The sequence below is a fragment of the Cotesia typhae genome, unplaced genomic scaffold, assembly GCF_013202065.1.
Source record: "Cotesia typhae breed Kobodo isofemale line unplaced genomic scaffold, CoteBio_Ctyphae scaffold_45, whole genome shotgun sequence".
In the NCBI taxonomy this organism is placed as follows: Eukaryota; Metazoa; Arthropoda; class Insecta; order Hymenoptera; family Braconidae; genus Cotesia; species Cotesia typhae.
In genome coordinates, this window is record NW_027423777.1 from 825,890 (window position 1) to 841,075 (window position 15,186).

At 28.6% G+C, this 15,186-nt stretch overlaps 1 protein-coding gene across 4 annotated transcripts in view; it reads right to left on the reverse strand.

Annotated features, from left to right (window-relative positions):
- Window positions 1-15,186, reverse strand: part of LOC141536826 (protein turtle) — a 150,282-nt gene that overhangs the window by 35,944 nt on the left and 99,152 nt on the right. For 3 of the 4 annotated variants that reach the window (XM_074257581.1, XM_074257582.1, XM_074257578.1), the window contains exon 6: window positions 727-952. In XM_074257581.1, coding sequence (XP_074113682.1) covers window positions 727-952 — 226 coding nt within the window. Of the gene's footprint in view, window positions 1-726; window positions 959-15,186 lie in introns of all 4 variants that reach the window. The other variant, XM_074257580.1, reaches the window with a different exon arrangement.

The window sequence follows — 15,186 nt, forward strand, 5'->3', positions numbered from 1 at the left end:
AAATGATGATCCCACTTGAAAATATTTACCAAAAATTTTTCAACCCCAAATTATCGGAAAAATTGTGCTTAAATGATCCTTAAATATTTTCTATCCAAGCATTGCATTGCATTTTTAAAAAATACATAAAAAGAATGAACAATTTAAAAATAAAAATAATTATTACAATTTTAACAAATTTTCAAAAAAATTTATAAATTAAAAAAGAAAAAAGTTAAATATCACAATTTTCGAAAAAATTATATAATCCAAGATTCTACTGAGTATAATTCAAATTATACAGGATATTTTTTCGGATTATATCCAGTGTAATCTTACGCGGTATAACCAAAAAAATAACTTGGTCAAATCGGAGATCACACTGAGTATAATACAAAAATAATTTAGTATAGTCTGGATTATATTTGATATTATCTGAAATGTTTTTTTACCACAGATTACACTGGGTATAATATAGGAGGATATGCAGTGTCATTTTGTTCTTTTCGTGTACAAGGTTTAAATTTTTATTTTAAGACTGAAGAAAATATTTTTTCATCCGAAAATTTTTTTATTTTTTTTTCTTCAAAAAAACAAACCACTAATAAGAAGATATTTTGAGAAAATTAAACACTTGATTCTTTAAATTTCTTTAAGCAAATTTTTTTTTCTAATCCTAAAAATTCCTAAAAATTGTCAGATGTCTCTTAGTTTCAATTCAATAATAATAAAAAAATCAGAATTTACCATGAACATCCAAATGAAACCAAGTCCCATTTTTGGGACTATTGGGCGACCTATTGAGGAAGACAACCTTGCACTCGTACCATCCTTGATCATTTTCTTGTATATTGGTGAGGTTGAGACTTGCGGATCCGTAAGGTGAGTTTGGACTGACCCTAGAGACTCGTCCTTCATAGCCCTCTCCACTGTGGGTTGGATACGACTCGTACCAAATGTATATTGGTATTTCCTGCCCCTTGCACCAACATCAACAAGCATCATAAACGAGAGATCGTGACAATTCGTGTCAGTCAAGCTGGCGCAAGTGAATCAAGTACACGCCCATTATTATGTACATACACCCATCATTTTCATATTTTATTTGTGACTTTGACTGTGCATTAAGTACATAAATGTATTAATCTAACCACACAATTGTCACTTATTTATAACCGTACACTTGCGCCAGCTTGCCATTTAATAATAGGAGTAATAATGAACAAATGGATGCAGCATGACAAGGGTGTGACTTCCGATTAATTGTCTGTTCTACCGGAAATCATCTACCCGCAATGAAAGCGTGTGTCAGTGGCCATCCAGATGAAAAAATCAATAACAATTCGCATGCCTCTGTATATTTAGTCATAGTAGTTCCATGATACACCTACCAAATGTCCTAACGTTATTCATATTACTTCATTTTATTATAGTAATATATATTTTATATACTAGGGTCTGACGTTATTTATTTCTATAGTCGAAAATAATTAAAAGGAAATTTATTACATCAATAACTTATTCAAAGAAGAAAAAAGAAAAGATTAACTCAAATTCACAAATTTGAATGCTTGGAAAGTATAAATAATCAAATAAATCGTGACGTAAGTTGTAATTGAAATATTTTGCGGCATTTTCTTATCAAGCTGTGGGTGATCAGCTGACATGCAAGTAAAAAAATTTAACAATTTTTATAGAAGAAATATAGAGGAGTAATTTTTATTGATTTAATGAAAATTTGATAATTATGAGCTTCCATCTAAGAAAATTAATTTTAGCGTAAAAAAATATTTTTATAAAATGCTCATATAAAAAATTGAAATAAAAAAATGCATTTTATTAAATGATGCCTAAAAAATAAGTTTTTTAAAGAAAAGTTAAAAGCAATAAAATTTTTATTGACTTCAGTTTAAGTTCATTTTTTTCTATATTCAATATCATTAAACAACACGGAATTATAAAGCTATTTTTAATATCGTTCGTCTTTACGATAAAACAGATTTAACAGGAAAAAAAAAAATAAAGTAGTCAACTGCAACGTGAAATCAATTTCTGGAACTGTGAGGGTTAAGATATGTGATGGTTGTATCGTCGATATATTTTTATCGTTACTGTTACTATGTAAATATATTTATAAATGGATATATAGCAGCACACTAAAGGCTACTAGGAATGACAATGAAATATAAACATGCGATGTTTTAGAGAATATACAATAATGTAGATAAATATGAGAGAGTTTGTTTTGTTAAGCAGTTTACTGACTAACAAAACTTACTTTAATTAAATTTAATGAATACGTTAATTTGATTGCGGCATATGATAATTAACGCTATTATAGTTCTGGGTTTTAATTAATACGAGTTTTTCAATGGATTGATTAATGCAAACTGTGGTTTTTCATTCAATCTTTTACCGCATAGCGTAGAGTGGTTTGAGTATTGATTTGTATTATTAGCATACTAGCGACTCTTCAAACTTTTTTTAATTGAAAGCGTTTTTAATTTCAATTGTTCTATAAGTTTTATTGTTATTATTATTATTATTATTTATTTTTTTTTATTTATAACGTCTATGTAGCGAGAAATGTAGAACTTGTTTAAGCAAGTTTTTCTAACAACTTTAGAACATTAAGTGAAAGCACTTACGTAATAGTCAACCTTAATACTTGATTTCAATGTCATTAAACGTGTAATTATCAATTATCCGGTACATTTAACTGCAGATAATTGTTACTGTCACTAACCGTCGGTCAATCAACTAATTGCATACATTCAATGACAGAAATTGAATGTTAAAGCTCACAATTGTGCAATAATATACCATGAACCAATTATGCTCAATATATATCATTATTAATATCGAATACAAATGAAGATATATTATATAGGCTTTCATATATTAATAAAGTCTCATAACGGTTATAGAAAAAAAAACTGCTTTTGTCTTTACAAGCTAATTAATTAATACTTATATACAATTACGCGTAGAATAGGGGAAGAATGCCGCCACCTGCATATAATGTAGACAATGAAAAAAATTCTACGATAATAGCGGAACATACGCATAGATTATTTAATTAATTTCCCCTCTTCCTTATTTATGTTTAATTAAAATTTTAATTATTGGAATGTATAAGTTATATTCACATTGTTTTTAATCACTATAGCCAAATCAAAAAACAAATATATCTCCCTTCGAACAAAACTTCGTCGGAGTTAAATTCTTTTGGTACTTTACACCCTTCTAAGAGTTTTCATTTATTGATTCGCGGGTTTAATTTTTAAATTAAGAAAACAGACTACCTCGAAAAAATTTTCGTGAAAAATTCATTTGATTTTAAGAGTAAAATTATAAAATTTTAATTATTTAAATCTTCAGCAAAAATGAATTGCGATGTAGAATGTCAAAGCAAACAATTTTATTTAAAAACCTTAATTGATCTTCGTAAATTATTGAGTTTTTTTATGAATAACAAAATTTCAAATGTTCGAGACCTCATTGTGTAGAAATAGCTTGTCTGACGAAAATTTTCAATTTATGATAAGAAAATCCGTTCAAAAGAACATTAAAAATGATAATAGGACCTCTTAGTGTTGCAATATTAAGAGATCAAACGGTATTTTTTTTCGTCACCCCGAATAATAATTTAGGTACATGTTTGAAAATAAAAAAAATTCGTAATCAAGCGCTCAAAATTACGTTTTTTAACTCGAAGAACTCAAAAGTCTGATAGAAGTTTAATAAAACACTATTTTTTGAATTTTCAAACCGCAATAACTTTTGAATGAATGAACCGATTTTCACGCGGTTGGCGACATTCGACGCAGTTTTTAAAATTCTATAATATACTTTCAAACACAAATTGATTAGACCAGAAATTTCGGTGTAATCCGGAAAAAACACTTTTTGTCGATTTTTTTCGTCAACGATAACTCAAACGAATCAACCGATTTTGATAGGCTTGGTGGCGATCGACGTGGTTTTTTGATGTTAAGAGCTGATTAGTTTTTAGAATTGATCGGTCAAGCCGTTTAAAAGTTATTAAAAAAAAAACCATATTTGAAAAAATTTTTTTTCATAGTTTTTTTAAGATTTCTCAAAATCTACCCCTCGGAATCAGTCCAAATTGTATTCAAAATCTAAGTTCAGTCAAGCCCTTTCAAATGACATCAACTGCGATTGAATCGGCCAAGTCCTTCAAAAGTTATAAGAGATTTACATACATGCATACATTCAAACAGACATACAGACACCATCGCGGTAATAATCAGGGAAGCTTCCTGGGACCTCAAAACGTCAAGATCTGACGAAAACTCGATTTTCGGAAAACGGAGTAAAAACAATAATTTCTCGATTTTCAAAATTTTTCAATTTTCTTAGCGGGAAGTTAAAAATATCAAAAATTATAATAGGACCTCTTAGTATTGCAATGTTAAGAAATCAAACATTACATTTTTCCGTCACTTCGAATAATAATTTAGGTACATGTTTGAAAATAAAAAAAAAAATAGTTCATTTGTTAGGCCCAGTGTAATGGCCACGTATGACCATTTTTAACAGGTAGTGAAATTTAAAAAATATGTACTTGAATAAAATAATTTTTCATAATCTAAAATCTAAAGTACTTTCCGAAGGACATTCCATCTAATGGGGGAGTTTCATGTCTCTGAATAATTAATAGTCTTTCATGACATCTCTATAGATCGCAACGGCATAAAACAATTACTATCACGGAGACAGCCTTCAGGAGAAAACATGTTTTAAATTTAGATAAATAAACCACAATAGTTTATAACAGTGAGGTATACTAAATGTTTTATCAAAATGATCGAATGTTCAATATATTACAGCTATCTCTACTGTTTCACATACATTCTATTTGTAGTGTGGCCTAGTTGCAACGATCGAATTCAATATTAATCGGTCCTGGCGCTTTCTAAGCTCAATATGTATTACTTACTCTTACTATACCTATCTCACTCTCACTCGCACCCTGTTCAATTTATCCCTTATCAATTTCGATTCTTTCTCCCTCGCTCGCCCAGATATCGTGTCAGCTGCGTTATAATTTCATCAATAACGGAAATAACATTCCCGGCTTCGAGTACGAGATTATATGTGTTGTAATATAGCCTATATATGTATTAAATAATAGAACAACATGAGTACCCAGATACTAATCAGTACACACCGTTCTGCATTTACAAGTTTATCAGGATGTTAATATCATTTGCAATATCTGAAATACAAATGTCGTGCAAGAGAATTTCCATTTATTTTACGGATTAGATATATCTATATATATTTTTTTTTTTTCAACACTGCTTTAATAGCCCTTTTCTATTATTACAGCACATTGACGACTAAATATAGACAGAGACAGCATTAAGTAAGTAGACTTTTGATTTAGGTCAGATGGTACGTTGGAGTCTGTCGGGCGTGCTACTCTCGTTGAGCGAATTTTTATAATTTATAATTCATCCCCTAACGACTCGGTGTGGGCTTGGCAGCAGACTCATACCACTTACGGAATAGAAAAACTTTATTGTCCTGCCCTTAATGTAATTCCAGTAAACTCGCGCTGATTATATTTTTAAATACCACCCTCATTTTAATCATCCTCTATAGCTTAATGACAATAAAAAATGCATATTTTGTTCTTTAAAACTACACAAGTTTTTTTTACAAAAAAACACTTTTACTGAAAAATTTTAACTTTGTGTAACATTTTTTAGCGGAATTTAAGAGTTCAATAAATTCATTCCATGCTAAGGTATAAATCAGGAGTTTTTAATTTTTTTTCCGTTGTAATTTATTAACTACACTTTAAAGTGAAGTAAATTTTTTTATGACGTGTTAAGTGTACTCAGAGATAATCATTACGCAATATTTCGTCTGTTAACCCGAGCAAACATCATTAAGCCCAAATTTATATTTTAAATAACAAATTCTTATAAATATCTATCATTATGTCTAAAATAAACTCATCAAAGTTGAAATTATAAAAATTGAGTTAAGATAATTTTAATAATATCATCAACTAAAAATAATCATAAAACGACAATAAACAATAAATCACTTTTAAAAATTAAAAAATAATCTGCAAACATTAAACTATCTCGATTGAAATGTTTAAAATAACAGTTATGAGATTATTTTCTTTTTTTAAATGTTAAAACTGAGTTTTCAATTTTTATCCGGTTAAAAATAATTACACGTCTAAATAAGAACAAATTTTTTATTATCTATAAAAAATACTAAGAGTTTAAATTCAGACGAATTTTTATAAATTTTGAATTGTAATTTCTACAGACAACTACTAATAAATAAATTATTTTAAATTTTCAGTAGAAAGAAAAGTAATATCTTTGACTGGAAATTATTTTTTCTTCGAAAATTCAACCTTTAATATTTTTCGTCGAGTATAACGAAATAAATATCTAAATTTTTAATTTTTTGTTAATGAAATTCGTTAATTATTTTATCGAAAAAATAAATTCTTCGTAGTTGAAAAAAAAAAAAAAAAAAAAAAAAAAAAACAAATTTCTGAGGGCGTATAAGGTTTGAAAAAACCAAAATAAAATTTTTTCGATAAAATAATAACTAATTTTAATAATTAGTTAAATTCACTCAGTTGAATCACTTCTATTTAAAATGCCTGACTAAAAAAGTTGATGAAAAATTGTATACTTATACTGATATTAGAAAAATAAAACCTGATGTTTAAATCATCACTAAGATATTTTCAAGTAATGAAAAAAATTAGAAATATTAATTTTTTGAATTCTAATTTTGAACGTAAGTGGTACAATTTCTGTACGTCTAAGATTGGAAAAATTCTCTTATGCACAGAAAGAAAAATTTCTTGACTGGAGAACAAAATTCTTAGCTCAATTTTCGGGTGCCTGAAGGAAGACCGAAGTAAAAATTTTTCTTGGAATTCTATTCTTGGTGGAAGTAATTTTTTCTTAATTCAAATTATCATAAATACTTGATACAATAAATTTTTATATTTGATCAAGATTTTTAGATACTTTAGGGAAGCAGCGCCATCTAATTCAGCTGAGAAAAAAATTTTCTCACCCTGAGAAAATTTTTCTCTTGAATATTTGATACCCATTTTATATTATTTTAGCGCGCAATTATACATATTGAATGAAAAAAAAATGATTCAATATTATTTGATCTTCTCATTTGACATGTCAATCAATGAAAATTTACTATCGAGATATTTAATTTTTTGGAGCAAGAGAGAAATTTTCTCAAGACAAAAAAATTTACTTCTATCAAGAATTAAAATTTTTGGAGCAAGAGGCTGAATTTTCTCAAAACAAGATTTTCTTGACTTAAATAAATTTTCTTGGATCAAGATACGTATTTTTTAAAGCAAGAAAATTAATTTTGTTGACATAAGTGAAATTTCTTGTGTCAAAAAAAATTTTTTTTCGCTCAAGAAAATAATTAGGAAGAAAAATATTTTCTTGACTCAAGTGAACTTTTTTTTGTGTGTTTCAAAATTAAGCAATACATATTTGTCGCACGAAAGTTACGAAAAATGTCTTCTGAAAATTATAGGTATTGAAAAATTTGAAAAGTAATATCGACAATAATAATAACAACAACAAGTAGGCTTTAAAAGTGAATGATAAATAGAGTATGAGAATGGCGAAATGGTGGTGCGAACGGTGCACTGTTCTGTGCTGGTGGTATCGATTGCCCGTTAGCCAGTTAACCTATAGTTATGTGGCTTAAAAATAGGACAGGAGCACCTCTTTACTTCATGTAGAGTATTTAAGTTGCAGGTGGTGGTTGCGATGACGCTGGAACCGCGTAAACATGAACTAAGTGCACCGTATTCACCGCAGCAGAGAACAAAAAAACTCTGTGTGTATAAAAGGGAACTGAAAGTATTAAAGATATAATGTGTGAGAGCTAAGTATTTTGCGGATGAGCGTGACTGTGCGGTTAAAGGGATGTACTACATTATACAATGCACATGTATATGATTTATAATCATATGATATATTATACAAAATCCCAACGGAAGTCTTTAAGCACTTTCAAGTATGAGTCAGGGTTGCTGGCTCTCGATGACACCCCACGGTAATAATAAAATATATACGCTAGCCAATGATCGAAAAAATAAAGTTGAAAAGTGCATCAGTCGAGATGATATGAAGAGAAGAGTTGGAAGACTGCTATAGGAGCCACTCGACCTCCTTATATTATCAAAGTCTAGTATCAACACCAAAACTCGTTATCCCCTGTTAATTGGCTGACGTGCTTTATTATTTTATTATTTTACAAAATACAACCACTTCAGACACACCTGCTTCAAAGTTTTTTTTTTAGAGTGGCACTTAACGTTTTTTGTCTCTTCACAGCCAAAATATTGTTTTTTCTATGAGAACATTTTTTTATGTTAGACGTATGCAAAGTGTATCAGTTATCATTTGCCGTATATTTTATTGATAATTCAAAAATCGGGTTTTTTTTTTCGGTAAAATTATCGATATACACAGAAAAAAAAATTATCTTGAATCAAGTAAATAATTTTGAAAAATTTCATCTTCTTGATTTGAGTAAAAAAATTCTTAAACTAAGAAATTTTTCTTGGTTTAAGTAAATTTAACTTAATTCAAGAATTTTTCACCTTGCACAGTAAAAAATTTTGCGTCATTGCGTCAAAAAATTTTTATGTTAAATATTTTGCACTTTTATGTGTAAATTTAACATTTATTGTGTTAAATTATTAAAATTAGCAAAATTTTTTACTGTGTGATTGAAGACAATGAAGCTCTTCAAAATTATTTTTTAATTCAAGAATTTTTCTCTTGATTCGAATTAATTTTTTTTTCAGTCTAACAATACAATTTTTCAGTATCAATTTTTTTAGTTAGACATGTCAAATAAAAGCAACTCACGTGAGTGATTTTAATGAATTGTCAAGATTAATTATCAGAATTGATTAGTATTTATTCAAAAGAACTTTAATTTAGTTTTTTAAAACTTTGTTCACCTCTCATAAATTTATTTTTTTTAAACTACCAACAAATTTTTAAAAACCGGTGAGGTTAGCCGAGTGGTCTAAGGCGCACGGCTTATGGAGCACTCGGACTGGCTCACCGGCTGGATGTGGGTTCGAATCCCAAGCTAGTCTTAGAAACTATCTTGGTTGACATTCGATCCTTGCCATGTAGATTACGATTTTCACAACCCAAAAAGACCCCAACGTACCACTCCCAACAGTTAAAGTCGGCGATATGACCACAGAGCAGTTAAAACCGACTCTAAATAACAAGTAATTAAAAAAAAAAATAATTTTAAATTGTCTTAAATAACTAATAAAAATTTTATTTTAGACAGTCACTTTGTTATACTTGATGAAAAATATTAAGGTTGAATTTTTGAAGAACAAAACAATTGCCATTGTATTAAGATTTTATATTTTTTAATATGATGATTCAAAATTTGAAAAAATTGATCTGATTTTGACAGCATTATCTAAACGTTATGAAAGAATTCGTCCTATTTAGAATTGTAAATTATTTTTAACCGAACGAAAACTAAAAATTCAGTTTTTCTATTTAAAAAAAGAAAACAATCTCTCTACTATAATTTCAAACACTTCATTTACTATAATTTTATTTCTACACATTATTTTTATCTTTTTAAAAATGCTTTTTTTTTTATTGCCGTTTTACGATAACTTGGATTCAATGATGTTATTTAAATATTTCAAACTCAATTTCGATATTATTATATATATTTATCAAAATTTATTATTTTTAATTTTTAATTTAGACTTAATGATGTTTGCTCTAGTTAGCAAATGAAATTTGCCTCATAAATATCATTGCGATTGATCGGCTGTGATTTTCGAACTTTGACATAAAATTTCATAATTTGCTTTTTCATTTTTTTTAATTCGATATAATATCAACAGGTTACACAGTATTTATGAAAAAAAAAAAAAAAAATTATCCAACACTATTCTAAAAATTCGAGATACAATGAGCTTTGAATTCAATCGTCAATTTTTTTATTTCTTTTTTTTTTCAAATAAATCGTAGATTACATACCTAGGCCAGTAAAATAAGAAAAGTCTCAGATCAGGGCAGAAAAAAATTTTTTTGACTCACCAACAAATCTCAAGCAAAATTTTTACAAAATTTCATATCCTCTGATATGTTTGATACCGTTGCAAAAACATTCCGATATCAAAATCCCCATGACTTTGATCAGCTCTTACATTCACATGCATCCGATTATTTTTTAATTTTATAGAGTACTCCAATTAAACAGTCTAGTTGGCATATTCGTTGGAAATTAATTGCAACAGCTAACTCAAACTCAGTCAGTACAGAGCTATGTATATGTAAACAGCAACATACATCTACATATGTGGATATACATGTTTTGATACGTTTAGAAGAGATACATCGGTGGAATTTTATGCGGGTTGCCGCTTTCATCCACAAATGCTTGACCCAAACCACCAAAAACCACTGGAGCGCAAATAAAATTCATTCCCGTGTTTGCCCGGTGGCCATTGCAACTACGGCGTATACATACATATGCGAAAAGCGGATGTGCGCGATGCTGCTATCCACTTTTAACCCCTGACCCTACATTCACACATACGTATATACGTAGATCGTATCCAAGCATTACTTTTACAACACTCACCACCCACAGCAACCCAACCCTTTTTACGTTTTTCTCCCTCAGCAAAATTCTCTAGTTACCCAATACTCAAAGTGCACGGCTTACTAATGGCTGGTTCTACAAATTACACGAAATTGAAAGAACAACCGATGTGGATGACCGACAATACTTTTTAGATTTTTCAATGTAATCTACTCGACTTTTTTTTTACTTTTTAATTAAATGTGGGAGAAAGTAGAAAATTTGTTGTCGCCGATAGATTAAAAACTTACGTATATACATACATACATACGGTGCTTTTTTGAATTTATTCAACACGATTGTCATATTTAAATTACTCTTATAACTTTTAACTTTTAAATCTAATTTTGTGGCACTTATTCAAATTTTCTAGAATTTAAAATTTATTTCTCTATTTGATAAAATTCTCGAAAAGAATATTTTAAATTATCTAAATGACGTTGTGATTCAAATAAGTGAGAGTTAAACTATTGATTTTAGATATTGTGTTATTTATTAATTTCCCTTTTTATACAACTATTCAGAGATTTATATTTAAACTTCATAGAGACGGAATTGAGTGGAATGACAATTGCTGAGAATTTCTTCAGAAGAACTGGGCCGATAATCGGTGTGTTGATTTATTCTTGACTAAACTGTTGTAAGAAATAATAAAGCGACCAAGTGAACTGAGATTGAAGGTAAGCATTGTGGAAAGTTTATTTTCACAAAGAATCTGCGCGGTAAAGAAAGAATTGTAAATCATAACAAAAGATGAAAATAAGGAGCGATTTGTCGTGACAATGAAGTGATCTTCATTAATGCAACCCCGAGAGAAACTGAGTATTGATAGACAATTGGAATGAAAATTTTTGAAACCAATAGAAAATTTTTGATTTAAAACTTCTTTGCTGAATTTACGACAGATAACTTCTCCATGTTATTTTTTTGTTTTAAAATTTCTTCACTTGAATAAAGATAAGTTACAAGATATGTTTTATGATTTATTTCAATATTGCACGCGTCAGACCAAAATTTGGTGATTCGTTTAAAATATTAGAGCTGTAAGAAATCTTTAAAGTAGTCGAAATAAAGACCTTTTAAATTTGATAAACTGAATTTTAAACTCTTAGAAAACTTTAAAGAATTCTGGTAAAGAACATTGAACAAAAAAATTCTAAATCGAAGTCATTTCTTTCACAAAAAAACCGTGTGATAAAATTTAGTACAAACGAGTATCCATCTACTAAATGGACTGTAGTAACATATAGGACAATAACCATGTATATACAAAAAATGTGATGCCATTTAATACACTCGCTAGTAAAATGACTACATGATAAATTACAAATGGAGGGAAAAAATTGAGCTTCTACTATTTTTGATGGGAGTTATTATTATCATTGCACCGTAAACAATCCATATACTTGTGTACTAACAGTTAAAATACGTGTAGTTGGATTAATTTTTATTCCTTCTCAAAATTTTTGAAAACTTTTAGAAATTACTGATTAATTAAGTCTTAATTTTTGTGAATAATTCTTTGAATGAAGAATATTTTGGCGGTACACAGAAAAAAAAATTGACTTGATTCAAGAGAAAAATTCTTGATCCAAGAATATAATTTTGAAGAGGATAATTGTCTTGAATCAAGACGAAAAATTCTTGAATTAAGTAAAATTTCCTTAAATCGAGAATTTTTCTACTTAAATCAAGAATATTGAGCTCTTCAAAAATATATACTTGATTCAAGAACATTTTTTTTCTGTGCAGTAAAAAAAAAAGTTTAAAATTTTTTGATATTTTTCAAGTGTTTTTTAACTTCCTGCTAAGAAAATTTAAAATTTTCAAAAATCAAAAAGTTATTGTTTTTACCCCGTTTTCCGGAAATCGAGTTTCCATCAGATCTTGACGTTTTGAGGTCCTAGGAAGCTTCCCTGCTATTCCCGCGATGGTGTCTGTATGTGTGTATGTATGTAAACCTCTCATAACTTTTGAACGGCTTGGCCGATTTGATCGCGATTGGTGTCATTTAAAAGGGCTTAACCAAACTTAGATTTTGAATACAATTTGGACCGATTCCGACCGGTAGATTTAGAGAAATCTTAAAAAAACTATGAAAAAAAATTTTTTCAAGTCAAGTTTTTTTTTTGAATAACTTTTAAACAGCTCAATCGATCAATTCTAAAAACTAATCAGCTCTTAACATCGAAAAACCACGTCGATCACCACCAAGACGGTCAATATCAGTTGATTCGTTCGTAAGTTATATTTAACGAAAGAAATCGAATAAAAGCGTTTTTTTCGAATTACACCGAAACATCTGGTCTTATCAACTTGTGTTTAAAAATGAATCATAGAATTTGGTTAACTGCGTTGAATGCCGCCAACCGCGTGAAAATCGGTTCATTCATTCAAAAGTTATTGCGGTTTGAAAATTCAAAAAATAGTGTTTTATTAAACTCCTATCAGACTTTTGAGCTCGGAGAGCTCAAAAACATAATAAGTGCAATATCGAGCGCTTAATTACGAAAGTAGCGGGAAGTTGCAGGGATGGCCGTCAGGGTCAACTGTTTTCCTAATTTTTTTTTTGTTTATGCTTAGAAAATTTATGCTTAGAAATGAAACATTTAAAAAAAAGCAATTTTCGTAAAAATGAATTCATAAATTTCTACTTAACTTAGCATTTGAATAATTTCTACTGAGAAGCAAGTAATAAACTAAGTAAGTAGAAAAGGAACATAAGTTTTAAGACGATAAGCCGCTATTTGTTAAAATATTTAGCAATGAATACAAATATAGATCATGCAATCATAGCAACCATCCAGATACCAGAGAGACAGAGGCATAGTTTAATCTTATCATATTATAAATAATATTTTATTCAAATTGTACAAATAAAATTATTATTATTATTGTTACCGTAAAATAATTTATTCCCTTATCCATAAAAGTTTAAATTGGAATTTCAATCAAGGTACTCCGACTTTTTTTATTGTTAATCTCATAAAGATTATAATGCATGAATGGAAAAATAGAGCACTCGATATTAAAAAAGATAAAAATTAACGAGCAGAAGACCGGAAATTCTCGGACTAATATTACATTTAATATCGGTATATCGGAAATTTAACCGTGAAATAACTTAAACTCAATTGAAGCCGCATTTGATTGAGTCAAAAGCGATCAATTTTTAACAAAAGTTGAGTTTCAAATTCCGTAATCGGATTACCTTTTCATGAAGTAATAATTACAGTAGATTAAGTCAATGAAAAGGAATATGTTATAAAATGAACATTGTAACATTTACATTAATTTTAAATTTATTTACTAAACGATAAAAGACGCCTCCTGCCCTCTTTGCTTTTTTCTACGTTGCAACATAAATATAATTCAAAAAAGAAATAAAATTTTGAACATGGCAATTATCTTTTGCCAAAAATGCAAAGTACTTTTGTAAGTTTTTTTTTTTTGTTAATAAGCTAATATGAAGCTCTGATGCCAGTATTAAGACATTATAAAAAAAAATATATATACACTGATAGATAAACTATTTTGATTCGAGAAAAATAGTTGTTCTAAGAATCTGATTTTAAAGACAACCAGTTTTTGCACTTTAAGAATTTTTTTCTTGAATCTCGTGATCTTGGCTCAAAAGACCAATATCTTCTGTCGATAATTTTTCTCACTTGATTCAAGAGTATATTATCTTCCATTGATACAGTTAAATTCTTTATTAAGGGACAACTTTAAAATACTAACTATCATTTGATTTTTTTCTAACAACTTTATAGTTTTTATTAAAGAATTAGCTTTTTTTATTCAAAATATCCAAAAAATCTTTTAAAAAACAAAATTTTTACTTTAAAATATTCTGAAACTGATTTAAGAATTCTTGAAGAAGGTAGCAGATATCTAACAATTTTTAGTTCTAACGGCATTTTTGAAACGTCAGTAATATCTTATATCAACGTTACCCCGAGTCGGAATCTCCAACGTTATTCCAACATCTCAAACGCAATTCCAACGTTTCCAACGTCTCAAACGTGATTCCAACGTTTCAAGCGTTAATTTAAAGTTTTGAACTTTACCAATAGATAAAAATATATCTAGACTCGAAAGACAAAAAATTTATATAATGTATAGTGATCATTTCACGTCAAATCGACTACCTTTGAACCCGATCTCTTCCGAATTTTTTCAAAGTGGGATTCCTTCATTTAATATATCAACTTCTCGCTAAGAAAATTGGAAATTAAAAAAAATCGGGAAGTTATTGGTTCCACCCTGTTTTTCAAAAATTGAGTTATCATCAGATCTTTACATGTGAGGTCCTAAGAAGCTAATTTGACTTTTCTAAAGTGTTGTATTTTATTTGAAATTGTTGATTGTATGAGTGTAATTTTTTAGCAAAGAGATTAAATTATAAATCAATCCATGATACAACTTCCAATAATTAATTATTATGTGTGATTTCAAGTTCGTTTTTTTTTTTTATAAAAAAAAATAATATTACGTCAAACAATTGGAGACATA